The sequence below is a fragment of the Cavia porcellus genome, unplaced genomic scaffold (genome assembly GCF_034190915.1).
Source record: "Cavia porcellus strain 051 isolate PalLab524CR breed Dunkin Hartley unplaced genomic scaffold, mCavPor4.1 scaffold_15, whole genome shotgun sequence".
Classification (NCBI taxonomy): Eukaryota; Metazoa; Chordata; class Mammalia; order Rodentia; family Caviidae; genus Cavia; species Cavia porcellus.
This window is the reverse complement of record NW_026947498.1, coordinates 22,289,652-22,313,350: the sequence shown is the minus strand read 5'-3', so window position 1 is coordinate 22,313,350 and position 23,699 is coordinate 22,289,652. Positions and strand designations below refer to the sequence as shown.

Sequence of the window (23,699 nt, the reverse complement as noted above, 5' to 3'; positions counted from 1 at the left end):
GGCAGAGATTGGGCGTGGCTCGACGTCAGCCCCGCCCCTTCCCGCCCTGCCCCGCCCCGTCGCCCCGCGGGTCACAATGTAGGGTTAGGGCGGCCGGAGGGCGGGGCTCTGCGGGGGAGGAGCCGCCGGATGGGGGCGGTGACAGTAGTTGGGGGAGGGGAAGGGAGGGGAGGGAAGGGAGGGTAGGCGGAGTCGCGAAGGGTGGAGGACAGCGCCATTCCGGCCGGCCGCTCCCTCTGTCCCTCGCTCCCTTCCCCGCAGTGGCCCCGGAGCCGCCGGCGAAGAAACGAGCGAACGCGTGACGCTGCCCTGCTGCTCGCGCCCTCCCGCGCCCCGGCGTCTGCCGCCCGCTCACGGCCTGGGCCGCGGCGGGCGAGGCGCGCTGAAGGTGGCCCTGGAGACCCGGGCGGCCGCCGTGGCCCTCGCCGCCCGCACGCCCTTCGCCGCCGCCGCCGCCGCCTTCGCGCCTGGCTGGCGGGGGCGCTGTCCTCCGCGGCCGCCCGCTCCCCCGCCTGAGCTCGGCGGACCGCGAGCAGCCCGGCGCCGCCGCTGCCGCCTTCGCGGGGGCCATGACCGTGGAGCAGAACGTGCTGCAGCAGAGCGCGGCACAGAAGGTGAGGCCGCCGTGGCGGCCCGGGCCTCGGCGCCCGGCTGCGCGTGCGAGCGGGGTGCAGTTTGCGGGGCTCAGTCCACTTGCTCCTGCGTTTGTGTTCCTGTAACAGATAAGGCCAGGTAAAGAGAGCGACCCTCGCATTCCTCCAGTCCTCTCTGTGGCTTCTTAATTAAACTTTATGTGATCCGGCCTTTTTGTTATTTTTTCTTTTTCTTAGGTAAAGAATGCCAGCTGTTACTCTTTGCACAGTTTAGGTTTCCAAGGGGTGGTGTTCCAGGCCTGAGGTTCTGAGAAAAGATCTCCACCAAAATTGAGTCACCTCCTTTTTTAGGCAGGTACATTGGTCAGTTGGAGTTTCTGGGTGCACGTATTAGGCTGGCTGGCTTGCTCTCTCTCTTTTCCTTTTTTCGGAATGTAGAAACCCTTACGAACGGTAATCTTGCTGGCTATATTATTCCAGGAATCTTTTGTCCCCTAAGTTTGACCTTGTTCTGTCGTTCACCCTTTACTCTAACCAGTCGTACATGTAAATGGTCGTTCACTTAATGCAAGACAAAATGTGGGGAAAATATTTATGAACCATCACATCCTTACGGTGTGAATACTGAAAGATCACCGTCCTTGTCCAGATGTTGTTTTCAGGATCTTAAGTGCATATCATGGCTTGCACCACACTCTGAAGAGTAGTTGGCCATAATTTTTTCCCCCCAGTTTGTGCAAATAGAATTTTAGGCAAAGGAGAAATAGTATCTTTCTCGTGCTGGAATTTGGTGGGGAGTGGGTAATTAGATCTGTTATTCCTAGTCACAGAACTACAGTTTTATGCTTTGTATGGCTGAGTAATGAAAGCCCTATCCTGCTGTACTTTTGGCGTATCGTTTTAGTATACCTGTGCTTGACTTTAGGATAAAGCTCGTCGTACTCAAATGGACTATATACTAACAACCTGATTGTTTCTTGCATTGAGGTCATTTTTAAAATTTTATGGTACTACTCCAAGTAATTGAAAATGGTCAAGAATTTTGGAAAGCAGGGGTAGTACATTTTTATTTTTGGTACTTTGGAAAAGTTGGTTTTTGAAACTTTTGTTCCTTGATGTTACTGGTAGATTTAAGTTTATTTGCAGACTGCGATTTACTACAGTGAAATAATTCAGTAGTTAGTAATGGGGGTTTGAAATAGTTTACTTCCTAATCCTGTGTATTGTCGCTTAAATACCATACTCTTCAGTGCTTGATATTGAGTACAGCATGGAATTAAGACCTACGAAGCATTGTGTGCTATGAATACTAAGCAGTTGGTAGCATTTTATTTATAATTGTCTTCACTTTGGAATACTTAAGCCTTAAGTGGAAAAGGTAGTTCATTAATTGACATCTCTTAAGCTTGAAAAATGACAAGAAGTTTGTGAGTTTTATAAGATTGATTTTGACTTACCTGTTTTTTTAGGATAGAGTTCAGTAATACTATGTTGAATTGTTCAGAAATGCATGCATGAAGGTGTAGGAGGATCAAGAGTTAATTTACCCAAACAGCTTGGTTATGAAGTCTAATTTGCTAGTTTAATGAGGCCCCTCCTTACACAAAGGGCATTTTTAATACGAAATATTACTGTTACTCTTTTAGTGTGCATGTGTGTCCTTAGATTATTATTGGGAAATTTTTAGAGTATATAATTATTTTTATATTTCCATCATGACTTTTTTGTGTGTTTTTTCCTAAGAAAAGCATTTTCTAAAATGTTGAAATGTGTCAGTTTTCTGTTAATGAACTATTACTTTGTTACCCATAAGGCAACAGTTAATATTTAAAGGGTTATAAATATTTGAAAGCAACTACCTCATCTAAGTTGACAGATTTTAATGCATCAAGTAGGAAGCAGGAAGTAGATTTCAAGTGGCTAGCCAGGAAGTGAACTTCACACTTTGAAAGAAACAAAAGTGAAACTGTCTCACTTAGAAATTTATCAGTAAAAGGAGAGGTGTCAAATGGGTGCTGCATAGCTAAAAATTTAGCTGGTGTTTTGCTCTTAAAAAACTGTGTGTGTGTAGGTGTGCTTGTACGTTTTTATTTTTTGTTAATTGAGTTCATTGGTACATTTTTGGTGTACATAATAATTACATTCATTACAGAGAATTTGTTCCTGTACATGATACAGTTTGGTTCTTTTTTCCTATTCCCCTACACTCCCTTTAGCCCCTCTTCCCGTGCTTATTTAGAAAAGCTTGGTTTCCATTTTCCCCTTTTTTTCTCATGATTTTTTTCTTTTCCCTGCAGTTGCTGATATTTAAAAAAAAATTTTTTTAAAAGGTAGATTAGGGTAAGATTGATAATTTAAGAAAAGTGAGATTACACAACACTTTAGATTTAAGAGCAAGGGCTGTTTTTTCTCCTTCATGGATTTTATATTTGATTGCTAATGTTTGGCCAAGCCATACTATCAGGTATAGTAAAATTTAGAGCCACTTTTCAGAGATTTAGGTATTACAGGTGAGGTAGAGTTGGCAGCAGCTTAAGTACATTTAAATCCAAAAGTAATTTTGGTCTTGGACATGTATCAGCCTTTGTATTTGATTTTACTTTAGTATAGGACACTAAGGTCTCAAAAATTTAAAATGTAGAACTCCAAATGAAGATTCTTTAGGACAGTGCTGGGAGGTTTCCTTCCTTACTTAACTTGGTGAAAAGGGGACTGCTTACATTCAAGGCATCCTTCTGAGTTGAATGAAATATAAAGTTTTGCATTATTACTTTGCCTGCATTGTTTAACTGTTCTTTGTATATAGTAGGGCTCATCAGATATTTGATAATGATTAAATGGTTTAATATTGAGACATAATAAAATTTGAACAGAATTCATACTAGAAAAATAAGCAAGTGGCAGCAAAAATATAAGATGTGAGTTTGATCTAAATCACCTTACCGTGACCTTGGGCAAGTCATTAAATGTTTCTGAATTTTTTGAAGCCTTGAAACTAGAATAATTTGACAAGTGTAGCTTCTTTGGCTTTGAATGTTTGCTAGGACTAAGTAAGTATTTATTCTACATAAGAAAGATAAAAAATTGTAAATAATGGAGGCAGAGAAATCTTATAGATCTGTATAATTTCTACTTTGTCATCTGAATAGTGGAAATTAGGTTGGAATAGGTTGGGGATTAATGAATTTCAGTGTTAAAGTTTGTAGAACAATGTAAACTGAGCAAATTTCTTAGTTCAAATAACATAGTGTTTTCTAATTTAGATATTATCTAAGAGTAAAATATATAATGTAGCATTTGACAGTCACCTTTAAAGTTACATGAAAGATACATGTTTTGTTATGAAGTGCTTGGTTATATTGTTAATACTTAATCTGAGAAGTACAGTTCCACCTGCTTGGTCCTCCTTTTCTCACTTAATTTTGATTTTTTATGTAACATTATATCCAGCCTTCTTAATAAATTTTCATCAGTTCTAATAAGTGTTTTTAAAATTTTCTTCAGCCTATCATTCTGACTTTTTGTTGTGATTATTTATACCCTTCTTTTACATTTTAATTGTAACACTTGAACTAAGAGTACAGACTACTCCAAGGATTGGCATTTCTTTTATGTATTATTTCATTGCGATATGGAAGTTTACTCACTCAGTAAGTTTTCTAAATGTTGTAAATCAGATTTAGATGTTTACGGTATCAGACATGTATATTTGGCAAAGAATGATATTATATGTCAGTAAAATAAGAACAGTAATTTTACTAGATTAGCATATATGAATGTTTTGTGTACTAGGATTATTGGGCAATTTTTTCATGTAAGTTTTGCACATTATGAAGAATCCTTTTTCCTTCACCCTCCGTCTCCTCTCCTCTTTCTTTCTATTTTCTGGTCCCGGGATTTGAGCACAGTTTCTACTGCATGCTAGGCAAATGCTTTGCCACTGAGCTCCTAGCACTTTTTAAATTTTTAGTTTGAGATAAGATCTCTTTAAATTGTATGGGTTGGCTTTGAACTTTTTATCCTTCTGCCTCAGCCTCCAGAGTAGCTGACGTTACAGTTTTTTCCCTTAACTTTCGTATTATACCAGAATTCAGAGAACTAAAGTCTTCCTTACCCATAGTATGTGTTTAGGTTGAGATTTAAACTTTGGTACATGTCTTTCACAAGCCTCTGTTCATACAGAAATACTGTATTATTTTAGCTTTCAGTTTCAGGTAAAACCCAATTTGCCATGGTATCTTATTTTTGTAACATATTTTCAAATTTAAAATAACAAAACATAGCTTAGAATTTAGGGTTGTATATGTGTATGTATCTACCTGTATGGTACATTTATCTATCTATCTTATCTATCTATCTATCTATCTATATGTATTTCTTAGTAACATAAAAGAATATATCTATATATTCTTTCACGTCATTGTTTATAAGGTTTATTTCATGTGGACTATCAAGATAAAGTTAGCCTGTTAAAACTTCTTTGTGTTTTTCTGTACTTTTTGAGTTGTTTAGTATAGAAATAAGTTCAGCTGTTCAAATTTGGTGCCTACTGTATTTGATAATTTTCCTTTAAAAAAAGGTGAGGTTCATTTTAAGTACTTGATAACTTAGAGGATTTGATAAAATGACTATCGCAAAGCAAATTTTAGGTAAGTTTTACAAATTTTCCTTTGTTGTGGTTTGAACTTTCTACCTCTTATGGAGTGAAGCTTTTAAAGTGCTTTAGAACTCTAGAAAATCCAGGTACAATTTTTTATTTTGATTTTTCATATTTATTGCTCTACCATTTTCTTTTAAATTTGTATATATGCAAATATATCTGTTATTCTTGTTTGTTTTGTTCTCAGTAATGTTTGCCAGGTACTGTTTTTATTAATTTTTAAAGATCTAGTCTTTTATCAATTCTGTTTTGTTTACTAACTTATTTTTGTTTTTGTCTTTGTTTTATCCTATTTTTTGGTATCTATTGTAGCTTAAACGTAACACTTTATTGCCTGTCATATTAATATTGGAGAGACCTTTGAAATTGCAAACTTTAATGATTTTAGATTGATATTTTCCAAGGCATAAATTTTGAAATATTTTAGTTACCTGTTTTCAAGTTTTTTGCACTAGAGATTTTGATTTCTAATAGGTTTAGGAATTTATTAACATTTCCTTACGATCAAAAATGCAGGTTTATGAACATATAACAAGAATGTCTGTTCTCTGAAAGTTATAGTTATGTATATATATATATAGATTGAATAGTATTGAATATTTCATATTCTTGGTTTTTAAATTCTGAGATATTTTTGATATCACTACTTTTAATGAGATTTTCTTCACATTCTCTTGGTATTTTTAGTGGATCTAATACCCCAATTTGTTTGTCTTTCAAAATTTAGCCATTCACATATGGTGATACCTGATAATCATTTTAGCCTCATCTGATGTTTCATTGTTAGTCTGATTTCTTCTGTTTGGTTTTGATGAATTGATCAAGTTTTCATGCTATTACCAACTTTGCCCTTACACTTTATATTTTATTTCTGCTTTTAAATTTTAAATGAATATTTTCTATAATTGTATAAAAAAATCAGTAGTGTTCCCTCCCTCCCTGTCTTCATCAAGCAAAAGACTTTTAAAGATGGTTTTTACTCAATAGTATAATATATTGGGATAATTCTCAGTGATGAATTTTCTTAGTTGTGTTACATACACTTTTTGGCAAATAATTATTTTTTAAAAATTATTTTAACTTTTTTGGTGTTGTATAACATTTGACTGCTGACTGTTCCTCACTTTTGTTTGTATTGTAGATAAACTCCGTAGAGTTGTAAGATTTTCTCTTTGTTTTTAGAATATAGAATTTAACTACCATATATCTTGGTATGTATCTTTTCAACAGTCCTGTGTAGAATTTTTATTTTCAAAAAGCCATGTATTTAATATGTCTGCTTCTACCTTATTCATTTACCTCTTCTTCTAAAAGTACATTTTTGAATTTTAGATACCATTCATCTGTTTTTCTTGGTTCAGATTTTATAATTTTCTTCTTTTTCCTCATTGTGGTAGGATAACCTTCAGTTACATGGTCTGGATGATTATTTTTGTAATGCTGTTTCTACATACTACTACTGTAGACAGATTTTTTTTAAAGTACATTTTTATTTGGTTCTAAATAATACAAAATTGCATTAATTGTGTTTCATGACCAATTGTTCATGCAAGTGGGTTATTATTTATTTTTACATTGCTTACTTTTAATAAACACACAGGGAATCCGCTTAAAACAAAAGCTAGAAGTTTTGTGGGCTTGTTCCATCATTCATTTTGTGGCTACTCTTTTGGTTCTTCATAATAATTTCTAATACTGGAAAAAGTGTCATGGTCTTTACATTTTTCCTTAAAAATTTTCAAGTAATTTTACCAGGTGCTTTGAAAAATCTCTTTGTGCAGCAGAGGAGAAAGTCTGTAGTATTGCAAACCGGAAGAACAGCTGCAGTAAACCTTCCTTTCTGATTTATCCCATCAGACTACACCCCTGTTGGGCAGTGCCGCTCACATCCAAGGTGGGCCTTCCCGGTTTCCACAGCTGGGCTGTTTTGAACTGATGAGTTATCACACACTCTTAATTCCTTTTCACATGCCTTAGGTCCAGCCACCTTTGAAAAGCCCCACCAGTGAGGTCATGAGGCTTCAGTGAGAGATCTAGGCTCAAGTCATAACTCTTACGTATTTACGTATTACGGTAAAATAAATGTTGGTTAGAGGTGATGATGGTACTTGTTACTATTGCTGTTTTTAAAGAAAAGTTCCATACTTTTAAAATATTTACATGTAGTTCTAAAATATTTACCTGAGTGGTACCGACCTAAAGTGAGTTCTGTTTCTAAAGAACTAAAAGAAATAGTGATTTTTCTAAGTTTAGATGCCTGCTGCTATGGTTTCTTTGGGTCCTGGTGATCCTGTTAAAAGCTTTCTTTCCAGTCATCTAGAATAGGGGAGAGGGTGAGAGAGATGAATGATTTGCTAGCTGTTTTTTTTTTTTTTTTTTTTGTCATCCTGTGTCTTATAAAATTAGGTAAGACACTTTTTTTCTTTTTTTAAAATAATTGGTCTTTATTTTGTCTCCCTTGGGGCCAACCTACAATCTTTGGTTTTTAACCTTGTGTGCTTAGCGGAAGGGTGGTGTTCTTTAATGTCCCAAAATTGCCATAAGCACTGGCCTGCAGCATCTGCTTTCCTTTTCCCTACCTAAACAGTCAGTTGGTTTACTGACGATGTTTGGCTTGTGAAGAAAGCCAGTTTAGGAATATTAGTATGTAATGTGGGCAAGTAAATCATTTGAAAGTTGATTTTTTTTTTTTTTTCTGGAATTCTTTGTGTAAGCTGAATGTATATAAAGGGAAAAGCATTTGTATTTTGGTACACTTGTATTCTGAAAATTAATTTCTTCATTATGGCAATTTTTTCATTTTGTGTATGTGATAAGTAATTTTTCAGTTTTCTCCTCCTTTCAAGTAGCTTCATTTTTGAAATACAGACTGTCTACTTCATTGTTAGTCTCTGGTCCTCTTAGTGGTTAATGTTTTAAATGTCTAACAATGGTTTTCTTGTTTCCTTTGTGTTGTCAATACAGATTTTGAAAATTTTTTGTAGTGTTTTTTATTTTGATATTATCTTTGTTAGTTATAGGGCTTGCCAAAGGTGCAGATTTGTTTTCCTGTGCTTTATCCTATACTATTGTTTCAAAACTTTAAGAGTTGGACTGGTGCATTTTAAGAATCTCAAATGATTCTTTTACCTTGAAATATGAGGACCACTGATTGAAATTTACTGTTCTTGAAGATGAGCCTATCTGTAGTACTTGTGGAGATTAACTCGATCAGTTCTTTAGAGGTTGAATTACCACAAGGCATTCCCAGATTTTCAGTGTGAAAATGATGCATATTCAGTAGAAACTGTATTTGGAATTCTGATGTGTGATCTTTTCTCATGCTAATGATATACTGTAGGATACTGTCTTCAGCTGCTGAGCAGCTTCAGATAGCAGCCAGCCTTCAAGGGTAAACGACCTATAATGTCCAGTGTACCACGTTGCCAGTGTTTTTGGATAAAGATATTCAATAAAATATTCAGTACTTTATTATGAGATGGAATTTGTATTAGGTCATTGTAACTGTAGGCTATTGTGAATATTCTGAGCACATTTATGGTAGGCTTTGCTAAATTGTGATGTTGGGTAGGTTGTGTACTTTTTTATATAGTTTGTTTCCTTTATTAAGTAATACCATATAAATATTTCTACATTGGTATATGCATGTACCTATTGATGGACCTCTGGGTTGTTTGCGTTTTTTTCACTTTTATGTGTAATGTTACATGTACATTTGGAAGCAGGTCTTTGGGTAGATATTTTTGCATTTCTATATGTAATTCTAAAGAGCTTTGTGCAGTTGGACAAAGAACCAGAACTGGAATTTGTTAAATGTATAGATCAATGTATAGCTAGCGTAGATCAACAGCCTGACAGTATTTTGGTTCTTTCTGTCCAAAAAAATCCTACATGTATCTATTTATTCTATCTATTTAATTTCTTATCAGTATAGTTCATAAGTCTTTACATATCTTTTGTGAGAGTTGATTTTATATTCTATTTGTTAATTTTATATTCTATTTGTTAAAATAGAATTTTATATTCTTTATATTCTTTTTGTGAGAGTTGATTTTATATTCTATTTGTTAATTTTATATTCTATTTGTTAAGTAGAATTTTATATTCTATTTGTTAAAATATAGAAGGTAGTTTAATTTTGTGTTGCTTTTATTAGTTCCAATAATTTGCTAAGCTTCCTTATTAGTTTCAGTAATTTTTTTATTTTATAATTTTATGCATTTCTCCTTTTTTTTCTCCATTTGATTTGATTTGATTTCATTTCATTTCATTCAGTTTGTTTTCTGTGTCTCCCTCCTGTAAAATGTTGAAGTGGAGATAACAGACCATCCTTCCCTTGCTCCTGATTTTATAATGAAAATATTCAGTCTTTCACTATTAAGTATGATCTGAGTTGCTTTTGAAGATGCCCCTTATGAAGTTGAGAAAGTTTCCATTGCTAATATTTTTTTACAATTTTGTACTCCATACATTTGGATATATCACAACCATACTACTATTAACTATGACTTTTTTGTAAGTTTGTAGATCATTTTTTTCTCTTCTGTGAAATTTACATGTTTCGTTTGTCCACTTTTCGACAGACTTTTTTCTTTCTGATTTAAAGAAATTATTTAGTTTGATTTAAAGAAATTATTTAGTCTAGGTATGACTTGAGTTAGTTTTTGTTTTCTTTTCCTTTCCTCCTTTTTTTTTGGTCTTTTGAGGTAGGGTTTCACTATGCAGTTCAGGCTGGTCTTAAATTCCCTTTGTAGCCCAGGCTCGCCTCAAATTTGCAGTGATCATCCTGCCTCAGCCTCCCTAGTGCTGGGGTTACAGGTGTGCACCACCACACTTGGCTAGTTTTGTAATGTAATAAAATATCTGAGCTAATCAAGTTGAAAAGGGGAAAAGTTTATTTTGTAAGTTTCAGTCCATGGTCAGTGGTCTTTGTTGCATTTGTGTTTGAGGCCAAACTAGATAACATGAGAGGAACACATGGCACACAGCATAGTGGCTATGAAGCAATAACTAGCTAGCTAGTGAGAGGGAGAGAGAGGAAGGGACTGGAATTCCAGCATCCCCTCCCAGGTCATGACATTAGTGACTTCTTTCCAGTAGGTCCCACCCTTTAAAGGTTCCCCACTTCTCAGTAGCATCATGGACTGTGGACCAAGCTTCTAACAAACAGGCCTTTGGGGAACATGTATAACCCTACATTTGTTTTTCCATATATATTTGGCAAATACGTTTTATTATTTTTTGTTGTCCTTTTACTCACCATAGTGTCCTGTGTTCCTCAGGATGGCCCTAATTCCTGAGTTTAAGTGATTGTTCTGATAGAGGCTCCCAGGTAGCTGCTATTAGTCTTGGCTTAAGAATTCTTAGTTTTAATTTGGTCTCATGTACTGAGATTAGCGAATTTTTTTGTTGGAATTTGCATGCCTGCTTCATAAGCACATTCACCTTTATTGTCCCCAGTATTTCTTTGGTTTTCTTTTGTCATTTTAGTTTCAGTCTACTTGGATTTGATTTTGTTTGTTATTTGAGAAGGTGAAACTCATCCTTCCCATATGAACCAGTACCTACCTTGGTGGAACAATTCTTGCCCTCTCTCCAGTGAGACTCCATCTGAGATGATATTTTTTTCCTTGAGTCAGGATTGTTTCAAAGGAAAACAGGTTTCAAGTGATTCTTCTTTGAATTAAAAATTTTTTAAAAGTTTTACTGTTTTTTGCGTAAGCATAAACAAGGCATACATTTATTGTTATATGGCATTACTTTTATGCAGAAAAGTAAAAAATCAGCTGATAACTTCGATATAATCAAAGCTAAAAACTAGGAAAATTGAGCATAACAAGGTTAATGGAATTTGACAGATGGTCTTACTTGGCACTGTGACAGGTGAAGCTGAGTTGGTGCTTGCAACTTCAGCTGAGGAAATTAATACATGTTTAAGGGTATACTTATAATATGGTATTAATGTTCTGGGAGTCAGTTTTATTGCTGTTGTCTTCCATACTACGTCAGTCAGCCTCATACTCATTTGCTAACCATCATCTTGGAGTGATGTTTTTGGCCTCTTTGTTTTGAAGTTTTCATAGATATACCCCATATTTTGAGGGTAGTTTAGAACTTTATTCTTTTTCTGTAGCTCATTAAGTGTAGTTCCTGCAGTGTCTCAGAGCATTATACGAAACGGTGTGTGATTTCATATAGAGTGGAACATACTTGCTGTGAATAAGAGGTGACAGTTATAGCTTACTTTTAAGTTAGTGCCAAATATTTAGGATAACTTGTGAGTGTTCTGCTTGTGAATGTATCAACTGCCAGGGCAGTCAACAGCAAGTGAGATAAGCTGTGCGGTGTGGTAACTGCTTTTGCAGACACCAAGAGACAGTACTGTTGTACTGGAGTAATAACTGTCTTGTAATTATTCTGCTTTCTGTGAGGTTGTTACACTGTCTCTGGCTAGCATGAATTTTTGCTTCAGTGATAATGGAGATTAAAACTGAGACAACAACTTCATGACTTTGCAGGCAGAAGCTTAAATGGAAAGTTTGTTTATTTATAGGCAAAAACAAAGCTGATGATCCCATATGCAGCCCCAGGAAGAGATAGAAAAGTTGGTTACTCCAAAGACAGCCAGCACCTACATAGACAGAGAAGCACCTAACAAAAGATGTATTCCACTTTTGTGAGGTCCCAAAGTAGTAGTAATATTCATGTTTTTTCCAGAAGGGGCAGGGGTCTCCAGACAGTTTGGAGTTTAGTTTCTGCACATGTTTGAGTTTGTCCATGGTCCAGCCTGTAGTTATGTCCCCCTTGGGAAAAGATTTTATTAGTGAAATGCATAACAACGAAGGTGTAATGAAGTTTAGAGTCAGTTTTTATTCAGATCTATTGCTGTTTTTGCTTGTATGTAGTTTGCCTATCCATTCTACCTTCTTATCTGAAGGACTAGCGGTTTGCTTGACTGACTTTCCTCCGCTTGCTGCCCAGAGTTGAAGCTGTCTGCTTTTCTCTCAGGCAGCTACCTCAGGGTTCTGCTGTCCTGTTTTCCACTCTCCCAGTCTTAATACCTTTGGTGGTAAAAGTTTTAAACCTTTTCAGGTGTGTTGTCAAAATAAGTATTGAAAAGCTATTACAAGTACAAAGTCAGAACTATTGAGTTAAAAACATCAATAAGCAGGCTTGGCTATTGGACAATAAATCTGTGTTAACTTTATATAACATTTAAATTTATATATATTATATATGTATAATATATAATGATTTAAAGTATATAAACTATATATATTATATATTGTGATTTAAAGTACATAAACTATTTACTTATAGGCTATAAAGTGTGGTATACCTTAGTTGCTAATAAAGCATACTGTGTCTGCTTAACTGTAGGAGTTTTCCTAAGATTTATAGTGTCAGTGTCCATGAAAGCTAAGTTACGTGCGGGGGGGGGGGGGGCGATGAAAGGATAAAAAATAAAGATAGAAACGGATAACTGGAGTCAGGTGGAGCCCTTTCTCTGGATGGGAGGAAGAAACTGCTCAATTACCTTAAATGCATTTATTTATACACTTGTCACACCACGCCTCTTTGCTCAACTAGCTGGCTTTTCCCAGGTGTTCTCAGGGCTGGAACACTGTTCAGCGACAGCACTCCATGCCCTCAGGGTGTTTCTCAGATGCTCCGTGCCCTTGGGACACTGCTCTTCTGGCACTTATACTTTTTGCTCTGCATGTGTGAATGGTCACCAGCTCAGCAGCTTCCAACATTATAGTCTGATTTCCCATTTTCTACTGTGTAATCTGTTAGTCTTTGAGAGATTGTGTTTTTTTCCCAGACATGTATGTTAATTGCTACCAAGCTTTTATACTTCAAATAAATTTGTTGTACTTTCACTCTAACTATAGAGTTAGGCTTTTTATAGACTTAGATACCCAGTTAACTGTCAGTATCTGCCCATCTATTCCTTTGTTGTGTTATAAACAGATTGAGAAGTAAATACACAAGAAAGCTTGTAGTTTGGTTGTTGTGTGAGCCAGAAATGTACATATGATATTATAAATTAGGCGAAGTACTGTGTAAGAAGAGGACTGTTTTAGTCAGGGTTTACAAGGAAACAATTTAATACAGGACACATAATTTATAAAATTATTTTATAATAATCGCCCGAAGAGTCAAATACAAAATAAGTGCAGGATCTGTCTACACACAAAAGACACGAAGAATCCAGGTGGGGACCTGGATTCCATTGCAGTGTCTTGCATGATTCCATCTGAAGACCTAGAGCTCGTGACAATACCCTCCCTGAGGCCAGCCGAAGGCCTAGAGCCCGTGACAATGTCCTATGCAAGTGTTTCACAAATTTACACTGGGAACTCCCCAACGTCCGCAATGGAAGCTAGGAAGTCGATGCCAGCGGGATGAAGGATCTGTGCCAGTAGCTTGAGGGCTCTGTACCGGAGCCCGGAAGCTGTGCTCAAAGTAAGGGCGAGGGCTCCTCCAAAAAGTACCACAGCCATCTTCAGCGACAACCAGATCCTGAGCTTCTCCAATGGTGAGAACAGCTGAGTTCATATCAGAATCCAGCGAGTTCATATCAGGAATCCAGCTTCTCCAGGAGTTCGTACTGCACACCATCTTCCCTTCTGGAGCCAGGAAGCAATGTTCAAAGTAAGGACCAGAGCTCCCCCAAAGTGAACTGCAGTCATTCTCAGCAACAACAAGATCCTCTCGTGATGAGAACTGCTAAGTTTGCCAGGGGAACCAATGGCAACAAGAGAAACACCACCACCACACTTCTTCCTCTCCAATTCTCCTTTTTGTGTTGAAGCAATCCTCAAGTGAGCCTTCCACACCTAGCACCATGCAGGTTCAGTTCAGTTGGGTGTCACAAGTTGGCCACCTGTTATTAATCCGCCACAAGGATGCCACAGGATCTAGGCACAGTATTAAAGAGGAGGTAATGTTTGAAATGAACTATTGAAAATGTATAGGTGAACTGAAGGCATTTTTTTCAAGCTATGTCTATGAATAAGGACAAAGAACATGACATGATTTAATGTCTTCTGTTAATGACAAGTGGCTTTATGAGGATAGCCGTGACATAATTAACAAGAAGCCTCTCTCCCTTTTTAGCACAGTCTCTAAAACTCTCGGATTTGCTATGCTTTATATGCTAATGAGAGGACAGATGTATGGAGGGAGGAGAAGATAGCTTCAGTAGGTGCTGCTTGCCTTAAACACAAAACACAGTGTTTAGGGAGAACATTTAGCCCTAGCCCAACCTCCAGGGAAGGAGCTTAGTCACCAGTAGTCAGTGATTTAACCAGTTATTTCTTAATGAAATTGTTAGTGCTTTATATGGTCTGAGTGCTCGACATATAATATCCTAGTATGTACCTGAGCATACATGGTTGGAATTTAACTTCCTAGTTATTTTTGAAATTTATTCTCTTAAAAAATACAGAACCAAAACAACAACAACAACAACAACAAAAAAAAAAACCCAAAACAACCTAGATATATCATTACTGCCTTATTAGAACACATGCTTTGGTTTTGAGGAAATTTTGAGTCCAATTAGGACACAGAAAACACAAAAATTAGAACGAGTAATGCTTAATATAAAGAAATACTGACTGTAGCAGGTGACTGGCTGCTAAAAGATAAAGAGAACCCCTAAGATAGAAAGAAGGAAGGAACAGACTTAGTTGAGGATGTCGAGAAGCCCCAAGTGTCTCTGTTTTCATTCTTTTTGGAGAAGCTGTAATATAACCCACTGGATAGGAATAGTTTACTGAGGTATCTCATGCTGGGATTTTACTGCCAACAGCTCTTAAGGGGTGTGATGAGAACATTTTGTTACATACCTTGTATTATATCTAGAGAGATGGAGTTTCTGGTATCAGTAAAGTATGTAACTAAATATAACGTGGTCTCACTTTTTTCTTGTTGCTGAGACAAAATACCCAGCACCCAAAATTAAGGAAGGAAAGGTTTATTTAGCTCTGTTTTTGGAGGTCTCAAATCATAACCAGCTGGCTCCAAGGCAGAGCGGCATGGCACTAGGGCAACACTTGAAGCAGCAGGAGACAGCAAAGCAACTAGAGCAAAAGGGGAAGCCAGCCTCGTTTTTCTTGTAATGGAAGCAGGCTGTTTGGTGGTGCCGTGGTTCCGTGTATTTTACAAAGGAGGACTCTGGCTCCCTATTGAGTTGCTTGGTTAAACTCCTGAACTTGTCAAGTTGATACAATGTATCAACCATAACAAACCTCGAACAGTATTTGCTTCAAGGAATTCTTCATGACATACAGCTGCTAAAACTTATGCAGCATTTTAGTTTGAGTTCTGTTCTGAGCAAAACATTTTATTTCATTGGTGTAAGAAAGCTTATTTTTGGCCTGCAAATTAATTATGAGAATTTAAGTACAAAGTAGAGATAAAGATTAATTGGACAAGTAAAACCTGTGTCAGGAATCTAATTACATCAAGAGCAAGTGAAGTAAAGTTCATTCAGATTATGCATATGGTAATTCAGAGATACGATTTGATTTCCAGAAAGTTTAATCGCCTACATGTTTTCCATAGTGAACATACTCTCATTTAAATATAAGTTGTGCTTCAAAAGAATTTACCAATTGGATTTTTGAAACTGAAAATGTCTATTCTGTAGAAATGTGGTTTCTTTATGTGAAGGTTCTTATTTGGCCCCAAAATGTATTTAATGAACAGTGTTTTGGGGGAGTATTACATTTATATTATGTTTCATTTCTTTTATCTGCCAGTTAAAAGGGATGGAAAATTTTTTGAGTGCTATAGATACAATGCAGAGAAAGTTGGAGTTTGGCGACCTGGATAAGAACTCTCCTGAGGAAGGATGGAAACCAACACTTACCTAGGATCAACTATATCTATTGCTTTTACTAGCACCTTCCTGTAAATTAACTCCTTTCCTTTTCTTTCTTTTTCAGTTTTTTTGGTACGTGTTTTTGGTATATTATTATACTCTTTATGTAGAGTTAGTAATGTACATAACAAGTCTTAGTTATTTTATACTCATCCCCTCTGCTCCTTCCCCCATCCCTCCATCTTTTCCCCCTTCCCCTTGGCAAAAGATATGCCTCCTTATTCCCTAATATGTATCTTTAACTTTGCTGTTTATATGTTATTTTGAGTTTCTTGTTTTAGAGAAATCATGCAAAATTTAAGCTTATTTCTGTTAACATTATGGTCTCAGGTACATCAGTTTTCCTACAAATGACTCATTTATGGCAAGATAGTATTCCATTATATATAAATACCACAATTTTAAAATCTGTTCATTGATTGATGGCCATATATCTACTTCCATGATGTGGCTATCAGGACTTGTGCTGCTGTAAACATGGTTTTGCATATATCACTGTAATGTTGTGTCTTTAGCTCTTTCAGGAAGCTACTAGGAAAGGGAATAGCTGGGTCAAATGGAATTTCCAGTTTTAATTTTTTAAGGATTGTCCTTCCTGATTTCCAGTGTGATTGTACTAGTTTATATTCCTACCGACAATGTAGATGGGTCCTTTTTTCCCCAGCAGTCTTGTCAGTCTTTGTTGTTACTTGAATTCTTGATAATAGCTAGTCTTTGTGAAGTAAAATAGAAACTCAGTGTTGTTTTAATTCTCATTTCTCTAATGGTCAGAGTTAATGAACTTTTTTTTCTTGTATTTATTGACCATTCATAATCTTCCTCTTAGAAGTATTTATTCAGTTGCTTATTTTGTTGGGTTTTTTATTTCAGGGGCTTTTAATTTTTTGAGTTCATTACTTTTTAAAGTGTCTTTATTTTCTGGATTATACAAAGGCTTAATATTCATTATAGCTCTGGTTTTCAATAAAAAAGGTTGGGAAGAAAATTCTTAAATTTAAAGTTTCTAGCGTTACTAAGCCTTTACATTTATGTGTCTAATTTATTTCAAGACAAATATTTTCATTTTGTAGTAAAAGGAAATAAAGCATGCCTGAACCATTCATGATGTTTCTATATGGATTTTTGTATTAAATGAAAACTGGAAGTCAGGCCTAAAGAATCCCCGAGCAGGCAAAGCTCAATAGCTTTCACCTGTGAAGTGAAAGGAACTTGATCTGTTTCTTACAGTGGCTGAATTAAAAACAGAATGAAGCTATTTTTTATAAGGACAAATTTAAAAAGGAACCTTCCAACAGAGTACAGAAATGAGAAATTTTTTTAGAGCTTCAGTGACAGCCAGCTGTGGTATGCTTGCTGTTGAGTTTGCCATCACTGAAATAAGGCTATTACATAATCATGGCGTTTGAGGGCCATGGATTTAGCTCAGTGGCATAAGCACCTGTCTGGCAAGCGCGAGTTCGTGAATTCCATCTCTGGTCTCCCCCCCCCCCCCAAATAATACTTTCTTTGCTTTATTTCTGTGTTTGTCCTGTAAATATCTTTCCCCTATGTTCCTTTGGATAGAGCTACTAGATCACTTCTGAGTTGGGGTTTTCTGATTCTGTGAATTGTAGTTTCTTCACGTAAATGTTTTAAAATTCATTGTGCTTCAGTTTACTTTTTAAACTTCTACAATAAAGAATTTCAACAATAGTGCCAGAATTAGAAAGTAAAATATTCTATGAAATTCTAGCTAAAATATGGGAAAGTATAGAGTATTTGCTTAGTAAATATACCTCATCTGTGTATGCTTTCTGAATCTAAAAGAGACAATTTACTTACTAGTTAGTTGGTCTGATTTATCTATACTTACTATTCTCAAGGGCAGTGACTTTTAGTAAGTGCCTTTTTCCTTTAAGTTAGGTCAAGCCTTGTGATGTGTCTTACTCAAGTTCCTCGCTGTAAACCCGCTATATTCATTTATTCAGCTGATATTGACTAAATTCACTCTGTGCCAGGCACTGTATGAGGTGCCACAAATAGTGAATGAAATAATCCTTACCTTTTTTTGAATTTTATTATTTGGTGGTTAACTATATGATGATGTTACATTATTGCAATATACTTGAAAAGTTCCAAGGAAACCTCTAACCTGTATATAGGGCACACGAATATATAGAGTAACCTTTGTATTAGGAAGAAGAGTGATAATTTTTGGCCCCTGAATAAAAGTTCAAGGGGCTAAGAGTGTTGCCACATGTTTGTAATATCAGCATTCTGGTAGGCTAAGGCAGGAAAATTGCAAGTTCAAGCCCAGCTAGGCAACTTAGTGATTCAGCAAAACCCTATCTCAGAAAAAAAAAAAAAAAAAAAATTAAAGAATGTTATACCTGAGTATAAAGGGTGTGGGTTCTATCTTAGGTCCACCAGCAAACGAAACAAAACAAAGTAAAGCAAAGCGAAAACAAAAACAAAAAATGAAAAAACAGGAGAAAGAAGTACAAAATAGGGCAAGAAATAAAGATAGAGATCCTAGAATGCAGAGGACTCTTTATTATTTAGAGAGTCCTTTAAATTGTGGAGAGGATTGAGTATTACCCTATGGGAAAATTTCTCATAGAAATCATAGAATGTTAATATTTGAAGGAAAATAAAAGTTTAACATTACAGATTAGGAAAAACCTCAGGAGATTGGGTTTTCTTCATAACTGTGAAGAAAGATGATTATTATTTCTTTTTGTATAATTGATACAGTGGGTAATATAGTCCAGGGACCAGTTTCCATGTTCTAGTGGGTAAACAAAGAATTGGATGTTATGTACCGGGTCAGGGAAAAGCAGCTAAGTATATTGAAGTTAAAGGGGAAGATACTCTGGGAGCAGCAGCACACATGCAGCAGAAAGGAGAATGGCATGGATGGAAAGGAAAAAATGATGTGGGTTTGGAATGGACTCGATGATTTGAAATGTACACTGGGCCCAGTGCGCCTCCCACTGGGATTTTCAGAGCGTGCTTGACATGAGCTGAGTATGTGTGTGGGGGTTTGCTTGGGACATTGCCTGGATTCAAGTGAATGGAGGGGGAGTGGTACTAGTAGTCCCGGTTGTACCAAAGAAGATTTTTGGGCTGAGAAAATGAAACTCCTAAGACTGGTGCATTGGCATGCTGGGACACCTGAGAAGCTACTTGCCTCAGAGTGCAGTTCCCTCTAACCTTCCCTTTTTTCACCTCCACCTGACACAGGTAGAGGTTTTCTATAAAGTTCCCGTATTTACCTTTCTCAAGCTATGAGAAGAGGACAATTTTCTTGAGACTTTTAAAGATAGTTTTCTTTAAATCTTGTTAATAAGAGGAGACTGATAATTTGTCGACCTAAGTGGGACCACTTATCACATATGAGTGTCTTGCATTTTATATTACTACTACTACTATTATTATTATTACCAGGTCTCACTATGCAGTTCAGGCTGGTCTTGAGCTCACTTTGTAGCCCAGGCTGGTCTTGAATTGCAACAATCCTCTTGCCTCGGCCTCATGAGTGCTGGGATGACAGGAGTGCCCCACCATGCCTGGCACAAGGTCTTCCATTTTAGACTTATAGAGAACCGTTTATCAATCATGGTGTGTTGTGGGGTCCAGAGTTTGTTTCAGGCTATAATATGTACTTTCAATCCAGTGAATTCCCTGATAAATCATTTATTGTTTACCTGATGTTCCCGATTCTCCCGCTACCCTATAGAAAAAAAGAGTAGAACATTTCTAAATCATGTTGGGGTAGAGGGTGATCACATTTCTGTATCTTCTCCCCGAGCTGTGAGTTTTTTCCTCCCTCCTTTTTACTAGTTAATGAATTAGTACATCTTTTCTCTGGGTTTAATCTTACTTTGTCAGTTAATTCCATGAAACTGACAGAGGACACAGGGGAAATTTGCTTTTGCCCTCACAAAGGATGGAGTATGTGTTTGAAATTCTCTGAGAATTTTACGGATTTTCCTTGCAGAATAAGAATGCAAACTAGAGCAGTTTCAAGGAGGTGCACAAAGTATAAAACAAATATATGTATAGTTGGTCGTCTTGGCAGTAGATTAAGGTTGGGTAGATAAGGGCACAATAGTAAATTGGGTAGAGAGGACACAATATACTTTTTTTCTTGTTGTTATTTCCTTTGGTACTTTACAGTTCTTACATTCCTGTTCAGTACTGCACATAGCTGTGATAATGATTAACATTCATCGGCTCTGAATTCACCTACCCTCTTTGGGCACTGAGGACACTAGAGAAAGTGATTTTTCAGGATTTTCAGTGAAACCAAATTGCCAGCTTTTACAAATCCAGTTCTGTACCCGTTTCTCCAAGCGATACTGGAGGCCTCCAAATCTACAGTCTCCTCGTATTCCAGAAAAAGCCCACAAGCAGTAGCAGTTGCTCTATGTTGGAAACCTGGCTGGTGTCCTCCCCACCCATCCAGGAAAGATTAGTGATCTTGTGGGTGCTGAATTGCTCCTCAAACTGCAAAGATTCTTTCCATACCTTCTAAACTAGAATTATGTAATTGACTGGACTCTGGCTCATCTTGATAAATCCTTAAATATTGGCCTGTTTTCTTTTGTAAGGAGCCCAGTCTAAACCTCTGCATCAGAGTGGGTTAACTGTAGTAACTCTCAACCTGGAGGACTTTTTCTGTTCCTCTTTACTTTCTGTTTTACTTGATAAATAAATCTGCTCATTCCTCATGCTGATACATACTGAAATTCTTTTTCTTCGATTTGAGTATCAAGGCCCTACACAGTAGTGTGAGTGGAGATCCCTGTCTTCTTTTTAGGACATTTCAGATCCAGTCTGTGACAGAATTAATTGCTATCAGTTAGTGCTTCAGGGCTTTAGTGCTCATAATCCTAAAGTTTAAGAAGTTTGGGATTTTTTTTTTTTTTCTGTGTTCTTAGAAAATTTGAAGACTTCCTTTTAGAAGTTATTCTAAGAGTTGCTCTTACTTTTCTCCAAGGATGGAAACTTTTGGCTTCCTTTGCACTAAAACCAAATTTCATTTATATTTGGAAATTCAGTTGGAGCCAATCAGTGATTTATGCCTTGACTATAACCCTAACCTTAACCATTTGCTAACACAAAAATTTTTCCTGCTTTAGTCAGTGGTGCTTTAGTTTTCTTATAACATTATCTAAACATTTTATATTAATGTAACAGTGGATTTTTGCAATGAGTTTTCATTCTTCACTGACTCTAGAGTTCAGAAAATGTACCACCCAGATTTCTTCCCCTTTCCCAATCTCTTCTCCTTACTATGTCGTTTTCACGAAAAATTTGTGAAAATAACCCATGCTAGAGATATAGCTATATTTTTTCCTAGATTATCTGGCTAACTGGATAGTAAAAAATAAAATTCTATGCAACTATATTATTTCAAAAACCTTGCTTCTTTACATGGATGTTACTAAAATTCAAAAGAGCAATCCTGAGCATGCTGCAAGTACATTTCATGCCTGCTTACATGGTATTCTTTCACATGCCATTGATCAAAGCCCATTTTCAATACCACAGGAAATGGTGATGGGGCAGTAGAAGAAGTTGGAGTCTAATGTATGCAGTGCAGTCTGTTCACTTTTACTGGCTTCATAGCCATGTGTGTATTTTGTCTTGTAAATGTGTTCATATATTCCTTCATTATTTTGTATTCTACCAGTTCAACTTCTATGATTTTGTTTAATTCTTTATTGATTATATATTCATTTGAAATGTAGCTCCTTTGGTTAATTCAAATATTTTCTAGCTTTATCTGTCTAAACTGAGATACTATACTTACCACTGTCTCTGTAGGTAGGACATGAGAATCTATATTATTAAACAAACTTACCTGGTCATTCTTATGCACATTAGTTTGAGAACTCCTTCCATACTGGAAAAAAACAGGCGCATTGTGTCCAGTTTTACAGCATTATACATATTATAGTTATCAACATTTGCACAAATGAATGCATTCCTGAGAGTGTGCAGTTCTTTCCCTTAGACCCATGATTGTATTATTAGAAGTTGAAAGGTAATATTTTAAGAGTGGTGTTTGGTTTACTGGTAGCAGTGAGATTGCCAACATATTTTGTGAAGTTTTTTAAAGAATGTCATATTGGTTAAATGAAAACATTGAATCAGATAAAAAGAATTTCTGCAGTACTTTATGTGTTTAATTCATAATTTTGGTATTACCTAACTTAATTGATTCTCTTGTTTTTGATAGTTTTCTGAATGAAAGTTGAAAAGTTGATAGATTAAAAGAGAATTTTGTTTTTCCTGTTTTAGCTCTGTAAATTTGGCAGTTTTATTCCTTCATTCTATGGTTTTGATACTTTCTGGCATTTTATATGACTGTTTATGTATTTGTTATATATTGTTATTGGATGATTTTGGCTATTTCAGGTCTTCAGTAAGATTTTTATGGCAATGAAGTTTTTAGTTGAGATGGTAAATACTGCTAGTGCCTATCCAGTATACATTCTTTTGTTTTTGACAAAACTTTGATTTCATTTTTGAGGCAGGGTATTGCTTAGCTGACCTGCTTTGCAGCTGTGAGTGCCATACACTGTGGTTTTGCTCAGTGAAGCATTAAGTGGAAGCTGTAGGTGGGATCTGATACAGATGGCAGATTCATTACGCAGACATAGTTTGTTCTGTGCCCTTCCCTTACCCTTTCTAGAACTTGCACAAAGTGTTTAGAAGAGGAGGTCATGAAGTATCTAAGTTAAATTGAAGAATAAAATGATCTTTTTTTTCCCCTTAGATTTTAGGATTCTCATGTAACTACCTTCCTAGTGCATGGGCTGTTGAACCACCTCTTTTTAACATCCCAAGTGTTCCCCTATGGGTTCATGAACATATACTTTATTCCTTTTCCTTTTGCAGATAGAAATGAAAGTGAAGAACAATTATACACTGTTAATTTAGAATGACTTCTTGGTGATAGTGTAGAATTTCAGCTATTCTTGTATATTTTCAAAGTTCATAGTATAATGACTTGGTTTTTCCTTTCCTCTAGCACCAGCAAACATTTTTGAATCAACTGAGAGAAATTACTGGGATTAATGACACCCAGATATTGCAGCAAGCCTTGAAGGTATGCCCTTTGTTTTATGACATAGTTTGTGGAATAGGCTTTTTTTCATGTGTGCCATATTTGAAAGTTTAGTTTTTTAAAAAGTGTATCATCTGGTGTTAGTAGGGATAGATGAATGGACTTCTCTCAAGTGAGAACCTCCTTTAAGATGCTACGATTTGAAACATGTCATCTTTCAGTGGTCTGTGATGCCTAGGAAAATACACCTTCCTCATACTTTTCTCACAAAATTATAGAATGTGAATCTTAATGCTAATGAATGCTTTTACTCAGAAGCCATGATTTTAGATTTTAAAATGAAGTTACAACTAAAGTGGTTAGAGAAGGAGATGGAAGAGAAGGGAAATGTAGAAAAACTACAGAGTGATGAACTTACTTTTCCTTTGAAGAAGAAATAAAAGCAAAATTACATCTTAAGAATGTTCAACTTTAAACTTTAGTGATATGTGTAAA

At 36.3% G+C, this 23,699-nt stretch overlaps 1 protein-coding gene across 5 annotated transcripts in view; it reads left to right on the top strand.

Annotated features, from left to right (window-relative positions):
• Nucleotides 1-429: 429 nt before the first annotated feature.
• Usp25 (ubiquitin specific peptidase 25) overlaps nt 430-23,699 on the top strand; it is a 126,143-nt gene continuing 102,873 nt past the window's right edge. For 3 of the 5 annotated variants that reach the window (XM_063224725.1, XM_063224724.1, XM_063224729.1), the window contains exons 1-2: nt 430-614; nt 23,169-23,246. In XM_063224725.1, the coding sequence (XP_063080795.1) occupies nt 570-614; nt 23,169-23,246 (123 nt within the window). In that variant the 5' untranslated portion in view covers nt 430-569. The remainder of the gene's footprint in view (nt 615-23,168; nt 23,247-23,699) is intronic. The other 2 variants (XM_063224728.1, XM_063224727.1) reach the window with 1 other exon arrangement.